Here is a 24,743-nt window from a genome sequence, read left to right on the forward strand (position 1 = left end):
TTAAAATATTATGTGGTTTTGGTATCCTTTTAAACATATAATAAATTGTACTCAGTATTTTAGCAAGTAGAAGTAGTTTGTGCTGTATTGCTAGAGAGTCTTTAGTGATAACAATCTTGTGCATATTTGGCAATAGAAGTATAAACTGTATTGTTGAATAGACGTTATAACACACCATTGAGGGAATTCGCCTTTTTGTTTGTTTAAGGTGGCTTTCTAGAAGATGACCATAGAGGATCTTCCTGACCCTTCCATAGAAGGAGATCCATTGACTAAAAGATACCAGTATCTTATTCCGGGTTCTGAAGATTCAATCATCTATTCTGTTTCTGCAGCACCAATGCCTTCTGAATGTGGTAAGCATATTTATAAAAAGGAACTTGTAACAACTGTTTTCAGAATGTTGAGTTGAGGAAGATGCATGCAGATGGATTTCGGAATGATGCACTCAACTCAGAAAACAAAGTTCATTTCGAAATGGTCTCCTCTGTCTCCCTTATTTAAAATGTGTCAAATCAGCCTCAAATCAATGTGCTAGATGCTGTAGAATACAATCAATTTTACAGTCTCCCCAAGCAATCAATTTATTATGCAAATAATGCATAAACGATGCAGATATCTGCTCCCAAAGTAACACACTTATTCCAAAACGACATTTTCCCAGCACTCAGACAGCAATATTTTGGTGTGAGGCATCTATATTATTTGGAGTGCTGTGTGAAATATTTGTGGAAATGTCACAGGAGCCTATTGGCTAGCATTCATGTATGTGTGAAGGAGTTGTGTGATGTAGTGAACAGAGAGACTGGGGAGATGCCCGGTCAGAAAAAAAGTGCAGTGGGGTGACTGCCTCAGCCCAGAGCCCATTCATTAAGTTAAAATGATAGCAGGGACACATTGGAAACTGCATATGCCTCAACATTTTACAGATGGGGCACTTTTGTATACTTATTGGCTTGTCATAGCCTGCATTAAGGGTATGTGTGTGTTTTTCATGTGCATGCACATGAATTTAGAATGCTTCAAGCTGACCCTGTATGTGTTCATTTTAATCCTTACCCCAAATACAGCTCTGTGTTAGCCTGAGGAAAAACAGAAGTTCGCTGACCTTCAGTTTCCATCACTTGGCCAAGTGAGGCATCTAGTTTCCATGCCTTCTAAAAATAGCCCCAGCAGGCTTTATTCCCCCCCGCCTTTCCCCTATTTCCCAAGGTTTTGTTAGTGTTCTCTTAATGAGGAGGATGCCATTGGTGCCTTCTGTGTCATCGTCCTAGTCATATTTTTCTCTTCTCCACCTTCTGCATCCTTGTCTACCCACATCAACGTGAAATGTGCACACAGGGCCTCAACTCTTATGCACACATGCAAGTTATGTACATGTTTGTGGGCCTGCATGTCACAGGTTCATGCCCAAACATACTTTTCCTTTTCCTAGGTGCTGCAGGAGACACAATTTCATCAATTGGGCCAGCCCCATTTCAAGCAGGGTTGATGCAGGGTTATTTGAATTACCCATGAGCACAACAGCTATCTTTGCAGTGTGCTGCTAAATTTTAATCCCTTCTTAAACCCACCACTTGGGAAGAAAGTGTTCAGTCTCCATTGGGAATGCTTGTTTGCTGCCTGGATTTCTTTGGAATTAAATCTCTCCTGTAACAACAGAAACTATGGCCAGTAACATTGCTTTAGTAATGAACTCTCCTTCATGTTAGGCTAGGTCAGGCATCCCCAAACTTCGGCCCTCCAGATGTTTCGGACTACAATTCCCATCTTCCCCAACCACTGGTCCTGTTAGCTAGGGATCATGGGAGTTGTAGGCCAAAACATCTGGAGGGCCGCAGTTTGGGGATGCCTGGGCTAGGTGGCCTCCTAGGACTTGCTACTTCTTTACCCAGCTTTTGTGGGCTTTTCTGTATATGACAGCAGCAACTGTATTATGATCCATACCTCAACAATTATGGTATGACTTTTACAGGTGGCTCCAATTCACAAGGCTATGTGGGGAAACAATCAGTATGATATAGACCACTCTGTTGTAAAGAAAGCTGTTTACCTTAAAACTTCTTGCAAGATCTCTGACTCTGCATGGTATTAAATTCTTGGATTTGGAAGAAATAGTAATTCTTGGAATCCATTGCTAGTGCAATCCTAACCATGCTTGCAGTGCCCACAGGCTGTGTCTCACTGAAATTCAGCACACATTGCCTCTACTTAGCTAGAGACTCTTTATTATAGACTTGCCTTATTTTATTTTTTTGTCATTTCCTGAATATGTTGCAGTGAACTGACAGACCAGGCTGGCAAGATGGCGAACCACCTTGACAATTCATCACACAAAGATCTTGTTTAGTGATTTTACCCTGTTCTTCAAAGTCTTAATTGACGGCTCTATAGCAAGAGCTGTGGGGAAGCCAGAGCACTAACATGCTCAGACTAATATTTCATGCATGGCCAAATTCATCCATCAAGAACTTGCAAGCCAAAAGTTTCCATGGCTTGGCTAAGGATTGGACCCACCTGAAATAAATAGCATGCTGCCAGGTAGATTTTCACTTTGAAAAGTTACAAGAGTTAATCAGTGGTGACAAAACAAAGTGACATGTTAGAACAAGTGATCCAGCTCTTAATTACTGTAGAAATCTCAAGTAGTGACTCAAAAAAACAACAACCTTTCTCCAAATTATATACATTGTGCTTGCTTGACAGTTGAATAGCCTGTTTGCTTTCAAGTGAATGTTTGTAATGCCCCCTTTTTTCTATGTAGTACACTCACTCCACAATTCTAAGAACTCTCCAGTGCAAGGCTCTCTGCGAGAGGCAGTTCGACTCTAGCTCATCCTAAAGGAGACATCTTACTCATGAGCACATTAATGGTAGAATGCCTTTAGTCAGGGTAGTAAGAGAAACTATATAAAAGGACTTGTCAGTCAGCTCAGTATTTATTTCACTGATCCTCTGCAGTGTGCAGGGCTTTCCCAGTAGGCACAGCAGTATATCTCAATGTTGTTTCAATTCAGCATATGTTCCTTGAATGTCAATTTTTTAAAACATCAATTTCTCCCCACAAGCTCGCTTGATCTGCAGCATATGAACCTTCTTTCGTTTGCTGGCAAATACACTGATTGGTACACTATTAATGCATTTTTAAAGCTAATTCTCCTTCATGTTCTTGTCGGAATAAATGCCTTAGTTAGTCCTGAGAAGAAAGTTGTGCATCTTGAGTTTATCCTGATTTGCTTGCTTGTTAATCATTCATCCCATACTTTTCAGTGCATTTCCCTGTCATCTCCCTACCTGTGGAGAGTCCTAGTTTTTTATAAAGTATATTTGTTGTACCAGGGTGGCAGAGTGCTTTGATACACTTTAATTCTGCAAATCTTAATTTCCGGTATGTGCCTGAATGCGTCCCACAAAATACTGCCAATTTGGAGGCAACCTCTTCCTTCACAAGTGGCATGGAAATGCAGTGGGCCGGCAGAGAGCTGGTCCTTTTTGCACCAGTCTGCTAAGTGGAAGGTTTCCCACCCTCTCAGCCTGTATTTCTATTCTGCCCATTGAGAAGGAGACTTCCCTCCTCCCCTGTGGGAATCATGGAAGTGCAAGCTACCACCAGAGGCAAGTTGAAAAATGAAAGAGAAGCAGGCTAGTACTGTATTTTTCTGTGTATAAGATGATGCTTCCTGCTAAAAAAAAAAGGCAAAAATTGGTTGTCATACATGCATAGTGAATGCGGGGGGGGGGCGTGCGATTAATGGCAACAGCAAGCAGGAGATTGGCAGTGGCGATGGGGCGGGTGATTGGTGGCTGCGTCAAGGCCTGCTGGCGAGTGGCTGTGGCAATTGGGCAGGCGTTTGGCGGCTGTGGCGAGGTGGGCAGGTGATTGGTGGCTGCAGCAAGTGGGCGGGTGGGCTGTTGTTGGTGGCAAGCGGGCAGACAATTGGCGACTGTGGCGAGGTGTGCGATCGGCAGTGCATCATTCCCAGTCTTGTCACTGCTTGGTCTGTCCTCATGCTTGCAAAGAGATTGTAATATGAGCCAGCAGCTGCTGTTTTCTCCTCTTCTCTATTATTGCTCATGCCCCTCTTCTTTTCTATTTCTTCTTCCCTAAGCTGACCACATTTGGAAAACTGCATATTATAAAATGGGGTCGTTCTTTCTCTTCTTGTATCCTCAACACCTTACTGATGTATGAAGCTCTGCTTCATGTTGGGAAGAAGGCAATTGTCAAAGCTAATCTGTTTTAATTAGAAAAACCTTCCTTGCGTGGCCAAGGATAAGGGTGGTTAGCTCTCAAACTTTACCTGTTAATAGCCTTCTTGATGACTGACCTAACTGTGCAGTCACTAAAAATGTTTAATTGTGCCATAAATAAAACCAATTCCAACTGTCCAGCTCTCTTAGTGCCAATAAATCGATCTGTTTATCCACTCCAACGCTGCATACATCAATAGGTTTTTATTTAAACCACATCCTTAAATTTTCTTAACTGACGAACAGATGCAGTTAACTAAGAAGTAAGGAACTGCTACTGCTTAATCCTTATGCAAACTCCGTAAATTCTCAATAGCTAGCAAAATGTTGATTAATTAGGCTAAGCTAGATTTCTGATGAGTGGCTTTATTTCTGATGCTAATTATTCTGGGTTATATATATGCCTACACCAAACCTTTTTGTTTTCTTCCTAGATAGTAAGAACTATTTTGAGGGCTATTTTTTTAGAGGAAATAATGTCCACAAGAGAAAACATCATTGCCTCAAACAGTTGCTTTTTCATTAAGCAAAAATCAGTTCAAGGGAATGTTACACAGAACTCAGCCCAACAGTAGTTTGGTCCAGAGTTTATTCTTCCTGTGAAGTAATTTCTTTTTCCCTGAACTATGCGGTGTAGAACAATTATGTGTTGATATGTGAGGCTTCTTTTGGTTATTCTGTATATTTTGTCTTTTCAATAATAAAGCTACAGTGTTTGCCATCAAGTCAGAGAATTTATAACTGTTTGTTTATATGTATATCATCTTCACAAACTTGTTGGGAGTAGGGCATTTCTTACTGCAAAGTACTTTAGAAACTGAACCTACTTTATCTTATTCCCATAGAGTTCTCCTTTTTTGATCCTAATGATGCGGCATGTCAGGAGATTCTTTTCAACCCCAAAACATCGGTGTCTGAACTATTTGCTATCTTAAGACAATGGGTCCCCCAAGTTCAACAGAACATCGATGTCATTGGGAGCGAGGTGAGAAATATATGGTGATATTTAAAGAAAGGTTTTTTTGAGTGTGACTTCTGTGTGGAACTAACTAACTCACTCTGCTTTCATTTGAGAGCTAATGTTATCAAAAATAGCATCACCTCTGCAGTGCTTTGGGCTAGAAATTCAGCTGTTAAAATAAAAACTTGGAATTCTTGGTATTATCTTAAAAGTGAGTGAGCACCACAAAAGTGGCTATTATCTTGTACATGAAACAAAATAAAAAGAATCCTTCCTAGTAGCACCTTAGAGACCAACTAAGTTTGTCATTGGTATGAGCTTTCGTGTGCATGTACACTTCTTCAGATACACTGAAACAGAAGTCATCAGACCCTTATATATAGTGAGAGGGTGGGGAGGGGTATTACTCAGGAGGGTGGTGGGAAAAGGTGAAAGACTGATAGGTGTGGTAAACCTGTTGACCACTGTTAACGAATGCAATTGGTCTTACAGGAAAAAGCAAGGGGTGAGATGGCTAAATATAGCTTTATCATGTATAATGAGATAAGAATCCAATGTATTTATTCAGACCAGGTCTCTCCATGGTTTTAAGTTTGGTAATACGTTGCAGTTCAGCAACTTCTCTTTCCAGTCTATTTCTGAAATTCTTTTGTAATAAGACAGCTACTTTGAGATCTTGTATAGAATGTCCTGGGAGATTGAAGTGTTCTCCTACTGGTTTCTCTGTCTTGTGATTCCTTTAACTTTAAATAAACTTTAAAGAAAAATCTTGTATATTTAAGCTGTGAACTGCCCTGAGATCTACAGATGAACTTTATGTTGTGAACTGCCCTGAGATCTACAGATTTCATAAAAAATAAAATAAAAAGCATATTGGGTGTTTATATATATTCCTAGGCTTTCATGAGCCTCACAGATAACAAAGTTCCCCACTGAAACCTTGGAGAGCTACTGCTATTCAGTATAGACAATGCTGAACTTGATGGACCCAAGGGTCTGGCATTGTGCAAAGCAGCTTTCTGTTCTCAAGATAATGCTGACAGAAGCATAACGCGAATGCGTTAAAGGAGAGTATTTTGTTAATGTTGATGTTGTGAACCACCCTGTGATCTTTGGATGAAGGGCAATATAGAAATGTAATAAATGATGATAATGACAACAACCACATGACAATAAGCCATTCACTATCCCTTTGTTGCTGTGAAATGTATAACCAAATTTTTCTGATAATGTACTAAGATGAATTTTTTTGGCAGGCATTGCTGTGAGACTGAGATCTTTTAGGTTAAATAGCTGCATCATATATGGTCCTGTTTTATCATTTCTGCAGATCATTAAGAGAGGCTGCAATGTGAATGACAGAGATGGATTGACTGACATGACTCTCTTGCATTACACATGCAAGTCAGGGGCTCATGGTATTGGTGAGTGAATCAATTTGAGACCTTCACTGCCAGCTGTCTTTCTAGCAGAAGGAGAGGTTTCTCTACCTCTTCCACTGGTTGTGCTGCCACTGTGCTTAGATTGACTAGTTGAGGAGGGCTGTATCCTTGAGGCTATCCATATACCCCGTGGGAATCTTATTTAATTATATTAAAACTGCTTCTTGCTTACAGAAGAGTTCTCAAAGATGCGTAAGATGTACAATCTTGTGAATTTGTCAAGTAACAATTAAGCAATAACCTTTTAGCAGCCGAGAAAAGCATGTACTGAATCGGCAGGAAGTCCAAGCAACAGTCTTTTTAAAACAACGAACAACACTATGGAAGCCTTGCCATAAAAAGGATGGTTTTCACTAGTTAATGAAAGATTATTAAGGAAATGTGCCTGATTCCTCTTCCCATTCCTAAATCTCTGGAGATTCTTGAGTATCTGCATAATCACCCAGTCTTCCATAAAAGCAGAGCCTGGAAGCTATATGGTCACGTCTCTTTGATTGTACTCAGTAGGTGCTTGTGGTGTCTTCTAAAGATAGCAAAGCATCAGATTTTCACTTCCAGATTTTTAGTTTTTTGTTGCCTATTCTATGTCTCTGTAAGTTTTGTGACCTTCGACATAGCACTTTTTGATACACATTTTTTCCTAGCAACACAGTGCAGGTGATTAAACACAATGCAGGTGATGTCATTTGAATTGTAATTTGATTCTTTATCTTGAAACATGATTAATAAAACTATTGGAAGGACACAGTGGGGATACATGTTTTCTAATATCACCTGACATTCAGAAACGAATGCTTTAGATTCTAACCCAGTCTCTGTTGACTTTGTGTATGTGTATCTATACATGCTTTGGAGCTGTGACTCCTGATCCACTTGAGTTAGAGCATTTGCTTTAAACCTGTCTTACTCATATTCAAGCCAACAAGCATATCTCCCTTGGCACAGTGTTCTGGTTTGATGTGCTTTGGCATTGTGCCACTGAGTAAATGACCCACTCTGCCTGGGGTGGTTGTGCATCAGCCCTGTGCCATCATACCCAGTACAGGGTAGGGAATATGATTCATTGTGAGTCAGCTCATGTCCCATCATTCCTGTTTTAAGATACAAAGGATATTTCAGCCCCTTCTCTTACTTCTGCAAACCAAGACTTAATTAAGCCTTAAATCAAAGCATTCTGAGCTGCTTGACATGTCATAAAAATCCTACAGAGAAGCCACTTCTATGTAGAACTGAATGCAAAAGCCACATACAGTATAGGCTTTCCCCATGCAAGTGCACATAGGAAGACCTGTAAAGCTTGCTTTCACTTCATTTTCCTAACTGTGTTCAAAGGCAATAACTGCCTGACTAGTCCTTAAATCTAGCTTGTCAAGGAACATATTGCTTCGAATGCCTTGGCTTCATAACTGTTGCTGTAAAGTTGCCAGCATTCTTTGGACATGATGTCCAATTATCTAACATTGATACAGCCTATTAAATAACCACAAAGCCAGTTATAACGTGCCGTTTTAAAAAATCTGCTTTGCAGGGGATGTTGAGACTGCCGCCAAATTTGCCTCCCAACTTATTGACTTGGGTGCAGATATCAATTTGAGGAGCCGTTGGACAAACATGAATGCTTTGCACTATGCTGCCTACTTTGATGTTCCAGAACTCATTAGCGTCATTTTGAAAAATGCAAAGTCAAAAGGTAAATATTGCCAAATAGATGCTGTATTTCTTACCTGTGTTGATACCTTCAGTGTCACAAAATGGCTTTTCCCCATGTTATTTTTCTTGACACATGTATGAAACTGAAAAATGGAGAGCAATTTGCATCTTAAGGCATCTGTTGTGAGAACATGTTCCAACAGTCCAAAATGGCATTTTGTCTCTTCCCCATCTGTGCTATGCAGTGAATCTTAGCTGTGTCTTGATGCAGCTCTAACTTTTCCATCATTGGCTGTTACATCATTGGTTGTGGGTAGGGGCATGGAGAACTTTGCATGTCCACAGTTTGTCCTTTACAATGTCCAGATAGTCAGATGCATATTTACTATCCATATCCATCTGAATATGCTGACATTGTTAAAAAGCACATTTCTGCCATTCAAAGCTGCATATTTTGAACCTTACAAAGATAACACATCTTATGACAAGTATGGAAAGCAACATCAGAAGTGAACATATATGATGTGCAAACTTTTCTCTAATCTAAATTTTTGTATCTTTGTTTGGAATTCTTCTTTCACTTTTGTCATTTTTGTAACTCAGTAGTAACATTCCATGTCAATTGCATTCCATGTTTTCATATTTTGTTGGAAGCCAACTGGAGCGGCTGGGGCAACCCAGTCAGATTGTTGGATGCTATTGTTAATCTTGTATTTGGCCAAGTAATAAATATATGAGAGCTGAAGCCTTTATAAATTGCTACTGGGATGGGTGGGAAAATGCACGTTTTGAGTTGGTTCTCTGAGAATGCTGATTAAGTAATGGAAGAGTGAACAAACAAAGACAAACTTGTTTCAGTTACTGTTTCCTGACTTTTTGATCCCTCTTATAGGAGAAGTAGTGTTGGAAAATCTAGCAAATTCATTTTGGAGAATGTAGGAAAAGTTGTAGCACTTCTGTTTGTCTTGCCCTTTGGAGCAGAATCAGAGAGAATTTGAGGCTGTAACTAAATACTGTCACTAAAAAGGGTGTTGCTTATAATGGTGTTCCTGTGTTGATTTGTCCTTCTTTCCCTGATAATGCATCGCTTACTCCTTTTGTGACAACCCTCCCAAATTGAGTGCATTTCCTTGTTCACATTCCATATTATTGCCTGCTGCTGGCCGGAAAATAGAGTGTAATGCAGGGAGGAGAAGGAAACACCTGACATCTCCCCCCCCCCAAAAAAAAACATCATTGTATTGTATTGCATGCAATGTTTAGTTTTTGCTTGAATGTAAATGAACACATTTCTTCCCCGATACTGTTCATATAACTGTGCTGCTGACACGCAACTCTATTTGAGTCAGGAGAGGCTGTGCGAGTTGTGGATCAGAGTCTGGATGCAGTGGAGGGATGAGTGAAGGCCAATACACTGATGCTGAATTGTAACAAGACGGAGGCTTGGTGGTTCCTTTGACTGGGAAATGGAGAGAAAGCGTGTTTTTTATGGTTTTATATTCCCCCTTAAGCAGTGGCTTTGTAGTCTGTGCATACTCTTTGAACCATTTGTAGCGATGGAGCAACTCTATGAAAAAAGGTTGCAGCGGTTAGCACTTTTTAATTTAGAGAAAAGGTGCATAAGAGATGACATGCTAGAAGTTTATAAAATTATGTATGGTGGGGGAAGAGCCCCTCCGCCCAATAACACTAGAAATCATGGATATCCAATGAAGGCGAGTGTTGGAAGATTCTGAAGAACGTCCTTCACACAGTGGATTGTTAAATCATGAAACTCTCTCCCACATGAGGCAGTGATGGCCGTCAACCTAACTGGCTTTAAAAGCGGATTAGAGAAATTTGTGGAGGAGAGGGTTATTGATGGCTACCAACCATGATGGCTATGTTCTGCCCCCACAGAAGGGGCAGTGCATCTGAACGCCAGTGGCTGGAAAACACAGGAAGATTTAGTGCTCTTGGGCTTGTATCCTGCTTGCAGGTTTCCCACAGGCATCTGGTTAGCCACTGTGAGAACAGGATGCTGGACTAGATGGGCCATTGGCCTGATCCAACAGGCTTCTTCTCACATTCTTATGACCATTTTGACAGGATAGAATCCTTTCTTCCATCTTCCTTACCCTCGTTTTTGATTTCAGTGCGACAGATGAAAGGCATGTTTCTGTTTCAAAACAAGTTCCCAGAGAGATTTCTCCACCCACACTGATCCTGATCCAGGGATGGCAGCTGTTTGCCTGCTTATCTGCAGGGTGCAGTGATTTATGTAGCTAACTTCTGATGGCACATTTCACCAGTTTGGCGGGCAGGGGTGTGATGAGGACGCGAGAGGCTTTCTGTCCCTCCCTCAATGGACGATCAGAATTTCTTTCCCCCTCTGGAAACAGATAAGCTGGACAGGGAGAGGCTGACAGCATGAGTCAACCATGAGATGGCATTCTCATAATTCAGGAATACTGCACATGAAACTTGACTGCTGGACATTCTAACCTTGTTGATAGGATCTTTTTTTTCTTTGCTGAAACATCTTTTTGCATACAGAGATAATGAGGGTGATTGCCAAGAAGATGGACAAACAGCTTCTGTTCAGATTGGCAGTCTGTTATATGATAATCCTAGCCATTAGGATCTGCAGCAACATGTTCTGTTCACTTTGGTGCTAGGCAAACTTGTCTGCAGCTTGTTGGATATTACATACCTGTTGTAATCTACTTCAGGAAAGTGAAGGTTTTACATAACCCTGAAAGGGAACTTTACTTGGTTGACTCCCAGAAGACTGAAACTCTCAATTAAGGAAACAGATCAGGACGATGTTGCAGCATCTGATTTGATTTGGCTCATGGCATGTATTCCAAAACTTTCAGGGGTTTGATCTACAAATGGAATGCAGTTTGTGGAGCAACATCTCGCTCTGCTAATTAATCCATTGGAGTGCAGTTGTCAAGTTACGTTGCTGCTTACAGGCAGGGATTTGCAACTGTCAGCTACATGGAATCATCATATTTGATAAATCTTCATGGGGGACTCTGGGTGCCTTATTTTGTTTATTAATTTACATGTGTGTCAAGGTGACTTGCAAACATATAACAAAAACAGCCAAAACAGTTTTTAAAAATGTAACAAAAAACAACAACCTGGTAATAAATAGGTGTTTATTTTCTGTTGTTTTTAAATCCTAAGACAGAAACCTTCTCATCCAGCTGGAAAAGCTTGTTAAAATAAAATGTCTTCAATTGTTTCCGGAAAGTACAAATAGTGGTTGCTTGTCATATTGCAACAGGCACCTTGGTTTTTTGTTGGTTTTTTTAATAAAAAAATTGCTTTCATAATTGCATCCAATTTGGAATGCAAGTTGTAGATGTGGGAACTGACATTTGGATATGTAAATCCTTGGGTTGTTTTACCAGATGTCCAAGGGCTCTGTTCTTTCAATGTAGGCTAACATTTCCCTATATAGAAGCATCTGGATGCTGGCCAGTACTGGAAGCAAAACAAACCGCTCACCCTCACTGGAAAATTGGTACCTCAGTATGTGGTAAAACAATTCATCAGTTTCTGCCCAGACGTCTGCACACTCCTATCCTGTTTTGTAGCTTGCTTTCAGGTCCAACTGAACTGTCCTTAATAAAGAAAGGGTCTGGGTTGGTTGATACTTTTCTCTAATCAAAAGTGCTGTTTTGATTTTCAAAGCACTTAATTTAAATATTGTCAAGTGTGTCTTTTTTATAAAATCTTGTTATTTGTATTGGTACAGATATGCGTTAAACCAGGCTTCCTCAACCTCGGCCCTCCAGGTGTTTTGAGACTACAATTCCCATCATCCCTGACCACTGGTCCTTCTAGCTAGGGATCATGGGAGTTGTAGGCCAAAAACATCTGGAGGGACGAGGTTGAGGAAGCCTGCATTAAACTATTGAGATAGTTGAAGCACATGGTATAGTTGGGAAGGGCCCAAAGTAGATGTAACTAATTGCATAAAAGCATACATACGTGTAAATAGCAGCTGTAGCAGAGCCTGAATAGCATCGAGGTAACAAGGGTGGGGAGGAAAAGTTTAACCCTTTGCCCTGCCATAGTCCCAATGAAAGTCCCTTTCCTCAAAGCTGCTTCTGGACTTTCCTCCTAATGCAAATAGCCACTTGGGTTTTTTACCCTGCGTGGAACCAAGGCAGAGGAGAAAGGGTTAAACTCTCCCCACCCCCCACAAGCACCCTGCAGCCCCGATGCTGCTTTAAGTCCCTGTGGCTGCTATTTTATATTTTAAAGCACATGTTAATTGCCTCCATGCAGTTCAGTGTTGCATCAAGTTTGGCTATAAGCATTGCTACTCTGGGACTGGTCAGTGCCTGAATGGGAGAATGAATGAATCCTATGTGTACTCCTTGACTTCTAACACAGAAGAAATATGGGATATAAATTATGCAGTTACTACTACTATAGCATTGACTGTATCTTAAATTTAAAATCTAACATTTAAGATTAATAATTGTATTTATCATTGCAATTCAAATTCTGAATGAAAACAAAACATGGTACCAATCTAGAATGTTCAAAATGGACAAATGTTTCTTGATCCTCATATCTATCTGGTGCTTAATTATAGATGTTGATGCAACCTGCAGTGACTTTGATTTTGGAACAGCTTTGCATATTGCTGCCTTCAACTTGTGTACAGGAGCTGTAAAGCGCTTATTGGAACACGGAGCCAACCCGGCCTTTAGGGTGAGGTTTTGATTTGCAACCAATTTTGGTTCATCTGACTATCTTTAAGACCCTCTTACAGAGAGATTGTCAAAATGTATTTTTTCTATTAGTTAGATATTGACAAGTGAAAACTGCTTTTTTTGCATTGGTGGGGGGATGAACACTCTTATCTCTCACTCCATTTTAGGCTTGAACATATATTAGTTAGTCTTCAGGAACAATTCAGATTCCTAGATGCTAGCATTAACTTTTTCTGAGCTGCATGAGCCTTGTATTTTTAAGTTTCCTGTGCTTTAGACATTTAGCTAGAAAACTATTTACCTTTTCACCGTGGGTTATTTATTACCCAGTTATCAATGTCACAGCTCTGTTTTTGAATCCTGTTCATCCTGTATCTCATTATTATTATCAAATGTGTTCATATTCTGCTTTTCCAGTTAATGCTCCAAGTAGCTTATATTGTAAGCTGCCCCTGTGATTCCCAGATAATTTAATAGAAATTTAATAAATAATAATTGTTATATGTCAGAAAAACAGTTAATCAATATATAGACACAACAAAGCCAGTAATAAATATATCAAACACATTGCATAAATGTTGGGTGATATCCATCATTGAATTATGCAAGTGGAAGAAATGGGTATTCCTCTCCCCGCACCTGGGTGCTCCCCCATGTGCTCTGGAAATCTCTTCTGGAGGGTTGCCCAAACATCTGCAGCAGATTTGGAAGCTGCAGAGGAGAAATAGAAGGAGAAATCTTTTGTAAGTGGAAGTCCGTTCTTCTGTGAAGACACAACTGGATGTTACCTGCAGTATTTTATACCTATATTAGGTATACCTAAAGGTATACCTTTATAGGTATAAAAATATAGGTATACCTATATTAGGTATAAAATACCTAATAAAATAAGAAAATGTTCTAATAATGTCCTAATAATAATAATGTCCTAATAAAATAAGAAAATGTTCACATTAACATTCCCTTAAGCACCTAAATCCACCTCTTTCCTCCTACGTGTTTTGTTCTACAGAATGACAAGGGACAGACTCCAGCAGATGTAGTTCCTGACCCGGTGGACATGCCACTAGAGATGGCAGATGCAGCAGCCAGTGCTAAAGAAATTAAGCAGATGCTCTTAGATGCAGTGCCTCTGTCTTGTGACATTTCCAAGGCCCTGCTTCCAAACTATGATAATGTCACTGGCAAAGATATGCTTGGATCCCTTGGCCTGAAGCTTGGAGATCGGGTTGTCATTGCAGGACAGAAGGTATGTTGAAAAACAAGCTGCAGAAGGGAAGCAGTACGATGGGTATGAGGAAGGGCCTACTGTAGATAGCAGTACTGGCATGGTATGTATCTATAGGAGGAAGCTTCCTAAGCTTTTCACCCTTGCAGAAATGTTCAGTAGCAAAGGGTTCTGCAGGTTTTAACTCAGGGGCCTTATTCAGCTTGTTGGGTATATTGTCCTGATTACAGTATATCTTGGCCCACAGTTATTGTTCTTCACAGTTGATTCTGTTGTTACTCAGCCAGGGTTATACATATATATAACACATTTGTTTCAGTGCCAGTAAGATTCACAGTAATTCTGTGCAAGTGGGATTTTTAGATGATGACAAACCCTGCTTCTGCTCTGAAATGTAATAACGTATAAAGTCATTTCCACAGCTGTCTAAGCAAACAGGAAATGAAAGCTGTACATAAAGCTTTGTTTCCACTGTGAATCTTCTCCACACATGATGCAGGAAGAAAAATCAATACTGGTTAGTGAAGTCTACATTTGATTCTGGAAAAGTTTCTCAGCCATTTGCTGTAATGAGCCAGTGGAGATTAGTTTTTAAAGGGCATTCATAACTCTGCATCCCGTGGATAGGTCAGTGGATCACACCCACATATAAAAGTCATAAGCCTTGCCTACACAAGGGAGATGCAGCTGTTCTGTGTCCTAAAACCAATCAACAGAACACTGTCGGGGCTTTCAAAAAGTTGCCTCCCCACATTGTTGCTCATGTAAAACTGAAGAACCCTTTGCATTTCAAGAACAATTTCACAGACTATATGGATTTATGCCTCTACCCTTGCTAGCAGAAACTTCCTGAAATTCAGTTAAATGACTAATACTGGAATATGGGAATCTGCAAGTTACAAGTGCAATTGGTTTATTACCTTTTAATATAAAAAATGAAGTGGGATGTCCTGTGTGATTTTGCTCTTGAGGCACTTGTGATCTGTTGGGAAAGACCTGTGTCGCATAATTGCTCCGGTTGATATTTCCACAAATGAGTAAAAGATGGATTAATTCTTAGCCTCTTTTAACTACTTTTTAGAGTAGCACAGTTAGTTTTTCTTGGAGGAAATTAAATATTTAGCTTTTTACTAGTTAGAGTGTTAGATTTCTGATAATTTGATGCAATTTTTGTAAAATGACTAATAAATGTTCAGAAATCTCTGGTTTGTGTATCACATTCTTTACAAGTATGCTTAATTTAGCAGGAAGTTTGAATGAGCAAGGGCTGCATTTGGGAAGCTGGGTATCTCTACATCTTAGACTCTGGATGTTAAAACATTGTAAGCGTCCATCTATACATGATAACTGGTTCCACTGTTGAGCTATTCTTACAAATGTTCAACCAAAAACCTACCCTCCTGTGATGCAAGCCCATTGGAGTAGCAGCAGACAAGTCTTTGCTGTGTTCAAATATCTGAAGGGTTGACTCATAGAAGAGTGCTTGTGTTAGGGTGGGACAGATCCGTGAGATAAAAAATACTGCACTTGAACTCTTCCCCTCCTCCAGATCCATGTATTCAATCTTCACACTGCTTCTTCTTTTTACTTTTGAAAATAATCCATTACAAAGGTTGATGCATAATTTTTACCCCCCCCCTTTAGGTTGGCACATTAAGATTTTGTGGCACAACAGAGTTTGCCAGTGGGCAGTGGGCTGGCATAGAATTGGATGAGCCTGAAGGAAAAAACAATGGAAGTGTTGGCAAAGTACAGTACTTCAAGTGTGCACCAAAACATGGTAGGTATAACTTTTTTTAATATTTGAGATGCATTGCCTTGCAGATGCTTTAATGGAATGCCTTTTTACTTGGGCACATATATATCATGTTAAGCTATTTTCCCCACTTGCTGGATGTTTCTCTGATTGGACTTTTGGGCTTAAAATAAAAAGCATGGTTCCTGTCAACACTTTTCAACAACAATAATTTCGCTAAGTTCTTAGTTAGCAGTAGTGTCCCCTTCTTTGCTTGCCATATAGATAGTAATTTAGATGGATGTTTGCTGTGGATGTTACTAGTGATATTTATTTATTTATTTATTTATTTATTTATTTATTTATTTATTTATTTATTTATTTATACCCTGTCCATCTGGTTGGGTTTCCCCCACCACTCTGGGCGGCTTCCAGCAAATACCAAAATACATTAAAATATCACAGATTAAAAACTTCCCTAAACAGGGCTGCCTTTAGGTGTTTTCTAAATGTCAGGTAGTTGTTTAGCTCCTTGACCTCCGATGGGAGGGCATTCAAAAGGGCGGGCGCCACTACCGAAAAGGACCCTCTGCCTGGTTCCCTGTAGCTTTGCTTCTCACAGTGAGGGAACCGCCAGAAGGCCCTCGGCGCTGGATCTCAGTGTCCGGGCTAAACGATGGGGGTGGAGACGCTCCTTCAGGTATACAGGACCAAGGCCATTTAATATAAGCAGTATGCTCTATCCCTCTGTTAGCTGCAATATCCCTATTTCTTAAGAAAGATAATTGAAGGTATAGTTAGGAAAGATGGCAGCGATGGCAAAATGGCTAGGACACAAGTCATGACGCCAGTTCTCATGTCATTCGCAAGCTTGTTTGTGCAGAAGCTTAAGTATTTGTTTTAGTGTGCTCCATCTCCTATCTATAAGAGGAAAGTAGAATACTTGAAGCAGCATTTAAGACTGACTACAAAAGTGTCAGGTACTTGGCAGTTATTTAAATACTTGAACAGTCATAAATACTTGAATAAGGTTATCAAGGAGTAGCTGAGCTCTGCAATTAATAGCTTTTATTTCTCTTGTGTGTCTTCTCTGCCCAGGTATCTTTGCACCTCTCTCTAAAATAAGTAAAGCTTCAGAACACAAAAAGAATGCAAAGGTTTCTTCCTCACGACCTTCGCCTGCTGTCAAGTCTAAGAAAATTGATGTAACGCACATAACATCCAAAGTGAATTCAGGTAAGCATGATAGCCCAATTGTTTTTCAAATTGAAGCCAAATGCCCATATAGCCAAAGAACATGTGAGGAAGATGGCCTCTTTTTTGGTCCAAAATCACAACCCATTGTTTGTAGGCAAGTGCTGTGTTGTGTTAGAGGGTAAATAATAAGAAATTGTATAATATTTGGTAGGTTTAGGTCAGATCAGGCATAAACTTGCTTTCCCAGGATGGTTTTTAACCTCTTTTCCACATGTTGTTGTTTTGAGTGTATGTATTGTGGTACAGTACAGTACTTGTTTTACTATTGGAAACCACCTTGAAATCTAGTTACACTTTCCTTTGTTAAACCTGCCAGCCCGTTGATGTACCTGTGCTGAGGGAGGAGTCAGCCCTAGCCCCCCACCTGCTGGAGCAAACAGGCCTTGCAGATGAGGAGGAGATGCAGCTGCACTGGCCTCTGTGGATTTGAGAAGGCAGGAATTGTGACTCCTCCCCTGAAGTGCCAGCAGCATCTTTTGTTGTGGTTGGCTCTTGGTTGTGAGCTGTGAAATCCTTTATAGATCATGTCCTCATAGAATGTAGACAGCTGTCTTTTACCAAGTCAAATGTTTGGCCACGTGGCCTAGTACTGTCTGCACTATCAGTGGCCTTCCATTGTTCCAGGTAGGAGTCTTGGAGTTGCCATGGACTCAGTTGGTGTGCTCCACTCACTGAGCTAGGATCCCATCCTTCTCATACGGTTCTGTACACCCTGTTCTGTTTTGATATTCTGTTAGTGGTGCAGATTTTAAAAGAATTTACATTTAAATTGTGGATTCCTCAACCTCTCACCACCTGTTCAACACTGTCCTTTCATATTGCCATAAAACCTGTCCCCTCTTACAAAGGCTTTGGCTCTAGGACTCTAATAGTTAAGCCTGTCCAGCCCTCAGGAGGTGGGGTTTTTGTTGTTGTTTTGCTTAATGGGGAAACTGTCCCCCACCTTCCTTTGACTCAATGGAGCCACTGGTGAGAGAGATAGTTCTAATAGATGTGACAACTAACTGTAGCTTTTAAAAATACTGTTTTTTCCTGTTGATACTCTTTTTAAAAGGAATGACATGGTTTGGGGCATTGGGTTAAATTTTAAATTTAAATTCTCTGAGTAATGGCTGTTTTATCATATTTCCTCCCAGAAAAGTATTCATAAATTGATTTGTAAACATGTTTGTTATTGCTAGTCGTGCTAGTCTTATTGAGGCTGGTCTGATAAACATCTAATAATAGAGTACATTCATGAATTAGTACAAAAAGCAGCTCAGCAGCCAAGATTAAGCCAATAGATATGCATTTAGTTGATAAATAATAAAGTTCTGCCCTTTATGTTTTGGCCAGAAAAATCAGCTGCAGACTTCTGTTCTCTGATATTAGTGGCATGTCTATCAATGTGGAATAGAAGACCCATGGAACATTACTAAGGCTGATTATTATTTTCCATGCATTGTTTATGCGGGATGCTACTGTTCTGACATAGGCTATTCTCTTAGGAAAACAACTGATTCTATTGTAAAATACTTCTATAGGTAAATGTATTTTAAACTCTAGTTTTGAGGGCTTCAAAAGTTGTTGGTGCTAGTACAAATAAATCTGGGGGCATAACTTTATGCAATATGAGAAACCTGTGATTAGAATACCTTTGTGATTTAATAAATAGTAGTCATGCTGTTTTGGGGTATTTTCACATCCTTTGGTCTCACGAGTCTGGCGTGTCAGCTTTTCAGCCAGGGTTGCTGTCCATGCTCTGGAGGTACCTTGCTTCCATGTTCAAGCCCAAGGCAGTGTGCCCTTGCATGGCTATTTCCATACATGCTGACGTGAGGAGGAATGCTAAAAGTTCTTTATGAGCAATTGGTGGAGTAGACAGGTGCTTTATTCTAAGTAAAGCAAGTTGAGGACAGGGTTGTAGGTCTGTTTTGATATTAAACTGAATTCTTTAAATGCCAAAACCCAAAATGGGCAAAGAGATTTGCAAAACCACCATATATGTATGTAATATCCAGTCTCCCCACATCCTTTCCAGCAGGTTGATGTTGCTCAGGTATCATGTGTGATATTTGCACATGCATAGCATTTTAAAGAAGTTCTGTAACCCTATTGATGGGTGATAAAGAAACTAATAAATTAATAGCAATTAAGTACTTTTTTCAATCCTGTGCTGAAAGGGGGCGAGAAACAAGAAAGTCACCTTAGTTCTGAATATTCATGTTTGTTCAGATTGCTATTGTTTAAATCAGGGCTGCTGAGCCCACAGTCCACATCTGGCCCACAAAATAGTTTCTAGTAGCCTAATAGCCCACTGCCAAAAATAGGCACTACTTCTTCCCATAGAAAAGTGCCTCTTCTCCCTCTGGTGCAGTGCCATTTGAGTCGATGCCTTCTGAGTTTCCATCAGAGGTTTTCTCAAAGTCTGATGCCTGAGATCACTTAACTGGGAATAAACTTGGGAATCCTCTCATCCATTCAAGGCATAAGCTGTACTACTGAGATTTTCAGCATTTTGTCTTCTTGTGGGGGAAATAAGACTTGGTATTCATGTTTTATTCATTGGTGTAAAAGGATGAGGGAAATCTCTTGATACGACTCACAAATTTTGTAGAAGTAGGTGGTTTTTTTAGGTGATCTTGTCCTGTTGCCTGTTTGCTCTTTGGAAGGTAGAAGAACCATTACTAGACTACGATGGTTTCATTTATCTGGTTTGACTCACAGGCTTATCTGCATTGAAAAAAGACAGCACCCCAGATTCCACATATTTGGGCAGCAAAGAAGGAATGAAAACTCCACCTGGTAAAGAAGGTATGCATTCTTTAGATGTTTTTGGCTTCTGTACTTGGCATGACTTAAGAGAAATCCCATAACAGTCTCTCCCAAAGAGTGTAGAACTATGCCACTTAAAACTACTTTGTGCCTGTATTCTGGCTCCATAAAGCCCTGTGGTCACTTCACTAAGGGCTTATCCACACTTACCTTTCCTCTACTCTTTCTAGGCACGGCCTGCAATTTAAACTTCCATGTCCAAGTGGCCTCCCCCCTTCACTCTGGACCTTTTCCAAAATAAACCTCAAAATCAGAGTAAACGTCAGTCTGTGCAAACCCCCGAATTGACATTTGCTCCGATTCTGCTTTGAAGAGTGAGTTTTCACAGAGAAAGCTCTGGCAGGGGTGGGGTGGGGAGCCTGTTCTGCCTGGAAAGAGCGGGTCAAAAAGTAAGTGTGGATAAACCCTAACAAGGAGGAATGTGGTGCATGTATGGGGTGTATGGAATAGAATAGAGCAGAACTAGGTGGAAGAGCTCAGCTCTTTAGATGCTCAGTCCCTTCCAGGTCGCATCTCTAGATGTTGCATCCCACAGACTGCATTGCCACTTTAATCAGTTGCATTCCATAACATGGGAGTCTCATTGTTATTGGCCGGAAGGGGATTTTTATAATGAAGATGTGCTTATGGCAATCTTGCAAAATTCAAGGGCTCCCCCCCCCCATATGATAGCCATGGAAACGGTAAGGTCATACATTGTAACATGCTGTAGGAGCTCTTTGTAATGTCATCCCGCAATGATACAGGTCCATGTTAAAGCTTAGTACATGCAGCTGCCCCCCCCAACTCTCACAGTTTCTAATACAGGTAAAACCAACATCCTCCCCTCCGCTGCTGTGGCTTTGCAGAGCAGTAGCTCCACTGTTGCACCTGCAGCCCTGCAGCATGTGATGGGTGGAGTCAAAGATGTTGGGGGCTATGCCATCCTGGAGCTGGTGCAGTGATCGGATCTGATGCCTTCGTATGATAAGCAGTGAGACAGGCTTGGAGTCAGACTCAGACCAGGCTGGATCAGTCCTTCTGTGCATCTGGAGCAGCCCATTTCAGGGGCCTTCCAGCGGCTGACCTGCTAGCATCCCACCAGCAGCACTCCTGCTTGCAGGTTTGGTAGGTGGAGGGGGAGGCAGCACTGATGGAGTGATGCTTGTCCTGGCCGGTGGGAGGCCAGCTTAGGTGGGAGATCTGAGCAGAGCGATATCTTCGCCCAATCCAGCTCTGTTGCCAATATATCCAGTTTCGTGGTTGGGATACACCAAGGGTCAAGATCTTGACACACACTCTTCTGCTTAGAATAGGGCAGCAGAGGATGCTATGTGAAGAGAGAAGCTAGAGATAAATCTCTTTAGGCAGCTTGAACATCAAGATTTCACAAATTGAAATGAAAGTGATTTACCTCCCAATCTTATTTTATAGACTGGATTTTAATATTAATACGGTGCATAATAGCATGCAGTAGGCACTAATCCACGCACTTCATAATTCACCCGCAAAATGTCACACTCCCTGTTTCTCATCAAAGATTTAATAGATTGGCTATCAAAAGCAAAAGGCTGATGTCTTTTATTACTTGAGGCGGCATTATTTTTACAATTATGCTCCCTGCTTACAAGTATTACACAATATTAAAGTGGGTTTGAAAGACTGTTAAGTGGTGTCCATCATGAAAAGTTAGCTTTATGCATATGGTTTCTTTTCTTTTCTTCTCTTACTTGAGGGAATGACATCTTTGACATCTCGCATATCTGTCAGGTTTTCCCTTTTCTCACAAGGAAGCCTATTCAGCATAAGGGAATTTCCCTTTTAAAAAGGGAGAACTTGACAGCTCCTGTCTTGTATGCATCTTTTTCTTTATTTTGTGTGTCTGAATAATTCTTTGGTTTCTTCTATTTTGTTTAGAAAAAGCAACTTCCCTTGGATCCAACAGCTCTTCCTCTTCCACTACATCTTTAGACAGCAAGCAGAATTGCTCAAAGAAGTGGAATACCACAAGGAAAAATAAGAAGGAAGACTTGAAAAGCCATTCTGCTGCAACAAAAGGTATGCTTTCTCTGTAGTTGCTTTTTAAATAGTAATGTGAAGACAGTGGTGGCACTAAGAGGTCCATTTCCCTTAAGTGTAAATCTGGGCTTTTCTTTCTGCAGCTATTAAGATAAAAACAAGTCATCTGCAGACTTCTAGATGAGTTTTTTGTTGTTGGAGTATGGGTGGGATTACAAGGCTGAATTAACCATTTTGGTAACTGCCACCTTGTGGACAGCATGAACAGGTCCTGTTGTGGCCAGATCTTCCTAATGTGGAAACTGCCTCTCCTGTTCATGCATTATCACGTGGTGGTAGGAGAGGCCGTGTCCCTACCTGTATGTGTTTTCATAGCTCTGGGATACTCAGATACTTCCCACCCATAAAACTACTATGATGTGACTTTCTATAGTACTTATTTGAGTAGGCTAACACATTTCATACAGTCCTTAAGGTGTGTGTGTATAGACATGCCTAAAAATGAGAAGTGAAGCTGCTGTGGAAGTGGACCTGCAGTGTTTAGGTCAGATATAGAGCTCTCTCCAGCATTCAGCCTAGGGGAAGCCACCTCTATCATGTGTCAGAAGAAAGCAGCTGTACACAGCACTGATTGGCTAGCATCTGTGTCAGTAAGAACTGCCTCTCACAACTATCCCTGGAATAGTTTTTAAACTTTTAGAAACACTGGCTTGATTTCCTATAATAGAAAGTGCTGAATGAACTTTTCAATACCCATATATATGTGGGATTTTAAACAGTTGGTTAGAAAGGTAGACAGCCTAGCTCAGCCACTGAGTGTGAGGGGGAAATGCACACTTGAGAGTAAGCCCCATTTAATTCAGTGGGACTTATTTCTAAGTAAACATGCATATGTTTGGCTGTCTATTAATTAAAAATCCAAAGCAAGTGCATCTGTCATTTGCAGTGGGAAGCTGAACTCACCCTGCAGGAGAAAAAAAATGCATCATCTTCTTGATTTGAAGTAATGTCTATACTTGGCCGTGAGTACTCCATGTAGCTTTCAAAATTATTATTAAGTCTTCCCCTGTATTATACTAAAATTAATTTAGAAACTCCCTTTTTCCAAGATGCTAGCTTTTTGTGACTTCATGAATTAAACCCACAAGTGAAAGAAGGAAGTGAATTTCCCATTGCAAATGGGAGCAGAGCCTGCTGCAATTTTGCTCCTAGTTCTTAGTTTCTAAAACTTTTTGGGTATGCCCATCTTGAGTCCATATAATTTGTGTATTTTAACCTAGCCTGAAGACCGCATAGGCCTATTTGATTAGCTCTCTGGACTTGCTGCTGAGATCTTTAGTTTTATTTGAGGCACCAACCATATTGGTTCAATATACGAATAAATATTAATGATCCTTTTCTCTTACATTATTCAAATATCTTCTCCATTTCCTTAAATCTGGTTGAACAGGAGGAAACAACACTTTTCCATCTTCAAGAAGAAATCCTTTTGATGAAGGGGAGATTCAGATTGGAGACAGAGTACTGGTGGTAGGACAGAGAACTGGAATAGTTAGATTTTATGGGACAACTAAGTTTGCACCAGGTAAGCTTTCTGCTGTGAACATTTAGGGCAGAGCTAGGATTGCCTAGTGTATTTTAGATCTGTGACTGAAGCTAAAACTTTTGTCAGATAAAATAAAGCATTTAATTTGTTTCCTGGGTTTCATTTTTCAGAAGAATTCACATTATAGCTTCCAGTAAGAAACAATGCAAAATGCTAGTTAAGTACTATAAAATACCAATTCAAAACAAATAAAGTGAACAATCCATGTAAAATAAAATCTTAAAGCAGATTCTTGTAAACAGAGATGCCAGAGTTGAAGTTGGGATTTGAACCTGGAACCATCTGCGTGCAAAGCATTGCTAAGCTATGTGTCCTTTCAAAAGCAGTTGTGTTGGCATCATAAAAGTATCAGCCAGCATAAAAACCAAAGATTTCATTTTTTTGCTGAAGAAGTGTGACCTCTAATAACTACACACACAAATTCATCTGCATTTGTTCAGCCCTCTCAGTCAAGTGTATAGGGCTTGCAGATAAATAATCTGAGTCATTTCAAAACTGTGCCTTAGTATGCAAGGAGCAGGAAGCATAAGTGATCTGCACTTCCTGTTTTGGATATTTCCAAGCTGAACTACCAGTCAACAGATGGTGCAAAGCTCATTAACTATTGTATGCGACCCTAAAAACGGAACACATTTTACTTGTCCACGGGGCATTCAGGGGCTGTTAAACTTTGCCTCTGTGCACTGCTCTGCACACACACATACCCCAACTATCACCCTGAACTTGCTTGGATTCAGGGGGGTGGCATTTATAGTTCATTCAGAATTGAAAACAGTAAAAAGTGCATTGCGGCCACAATTATCCAAATAGCACCACTATTTGACACCGGGATTATAGGTATAGTGTTTATTTTGGTGTGTGAGACTTTACTACAAGTATGGTGCTTATTCTGTTAAAATAAATGAGATGGGTGGCTGGGGAGGGAGGAATATATCTCAGAAAACCTCTGATGTGTGTTTTGACCTCAGGGAAAGCTTGCTCTTTTGCAGAAAAACTCCTCCCTGTAGCATCTTACTTCAGATGACAGCTTTCAGTAGTGAGCCAAGGCATATTTTGTTGCATAAGTGTTGCTGCTGATAAACT

The 24,743-nt window shown here is 40.3% G+C and overlaps 1 protein-coding gene across 3 annotated transcripts in view; it reads left to right on the forward strand.

Annotated features, from left to right (window-relative positions):
• The window catches only part of CLIP4 (CAP-Gly domain containing linker protein family member 4), a 36,393-nt gene that overhangs the window by 5,650 nt on the left and 6,000 nt on the right, over positions 1-24,743 (forward strand). For all 3 annotated transcript variants that reach the window (XM_035111491.2, XM_060272957.1, XM_035111493.2), the window contains 11 exons: positions 209-356; positions 5,097-5,236; positions 6,543-6,636; positions 8,183-8,344; positions 12,902-13,020; positions 14,035-14,271; positions 15,895-16,030; positions 17,084-17,221; positions 19,949-20,035; positions 21,953-22,093; positions 23,505-23,639. In XM_035111491.2, the coding sequence (XP_034967382.1) occupies positions 224-356; positions 5,097-5,236; positions 6,543-6,636; positions 8,183-8,344; positions 12,902-13,020; positions 14,035-14,271; positions 15,895-16,030; positions 17,084-17,221; positions 19,949-20,035; positions 21,953-22,093; positions 23,505-23,639 (1,522 nt within the window). In that variant the 5' untranslated portion in view covers positions 209-223. The remainder of the gene's footprint in view (positions 1-208; positions 357-5,096; positions 5,237-6,542; positions 6,637-8,182; positions 8,345-12,901; positions 13,021-14,034; positions 14,272-15,894; positions 16,031-17,083; positions 17,222-19,948; positions 20,036-21,952; positions 22,094-23,504; positions 23,640-24,743) is intronic.

The sequence above is a fragment of the Zootoca vivipara genome, chromosome 3 (assembly GCF_963506605.1).
Source record: "Zootoca vivipara chromosome 3, rZooViv1.1, whole genome shotgun sequence".
Taxonomy (NCBI): domain Eukaryota; kingdom Metazoa; phylum Chordata; class Lepidosauria; order Squamata; family Lacertidae; genus Zootoca; species Zootoca vivipara.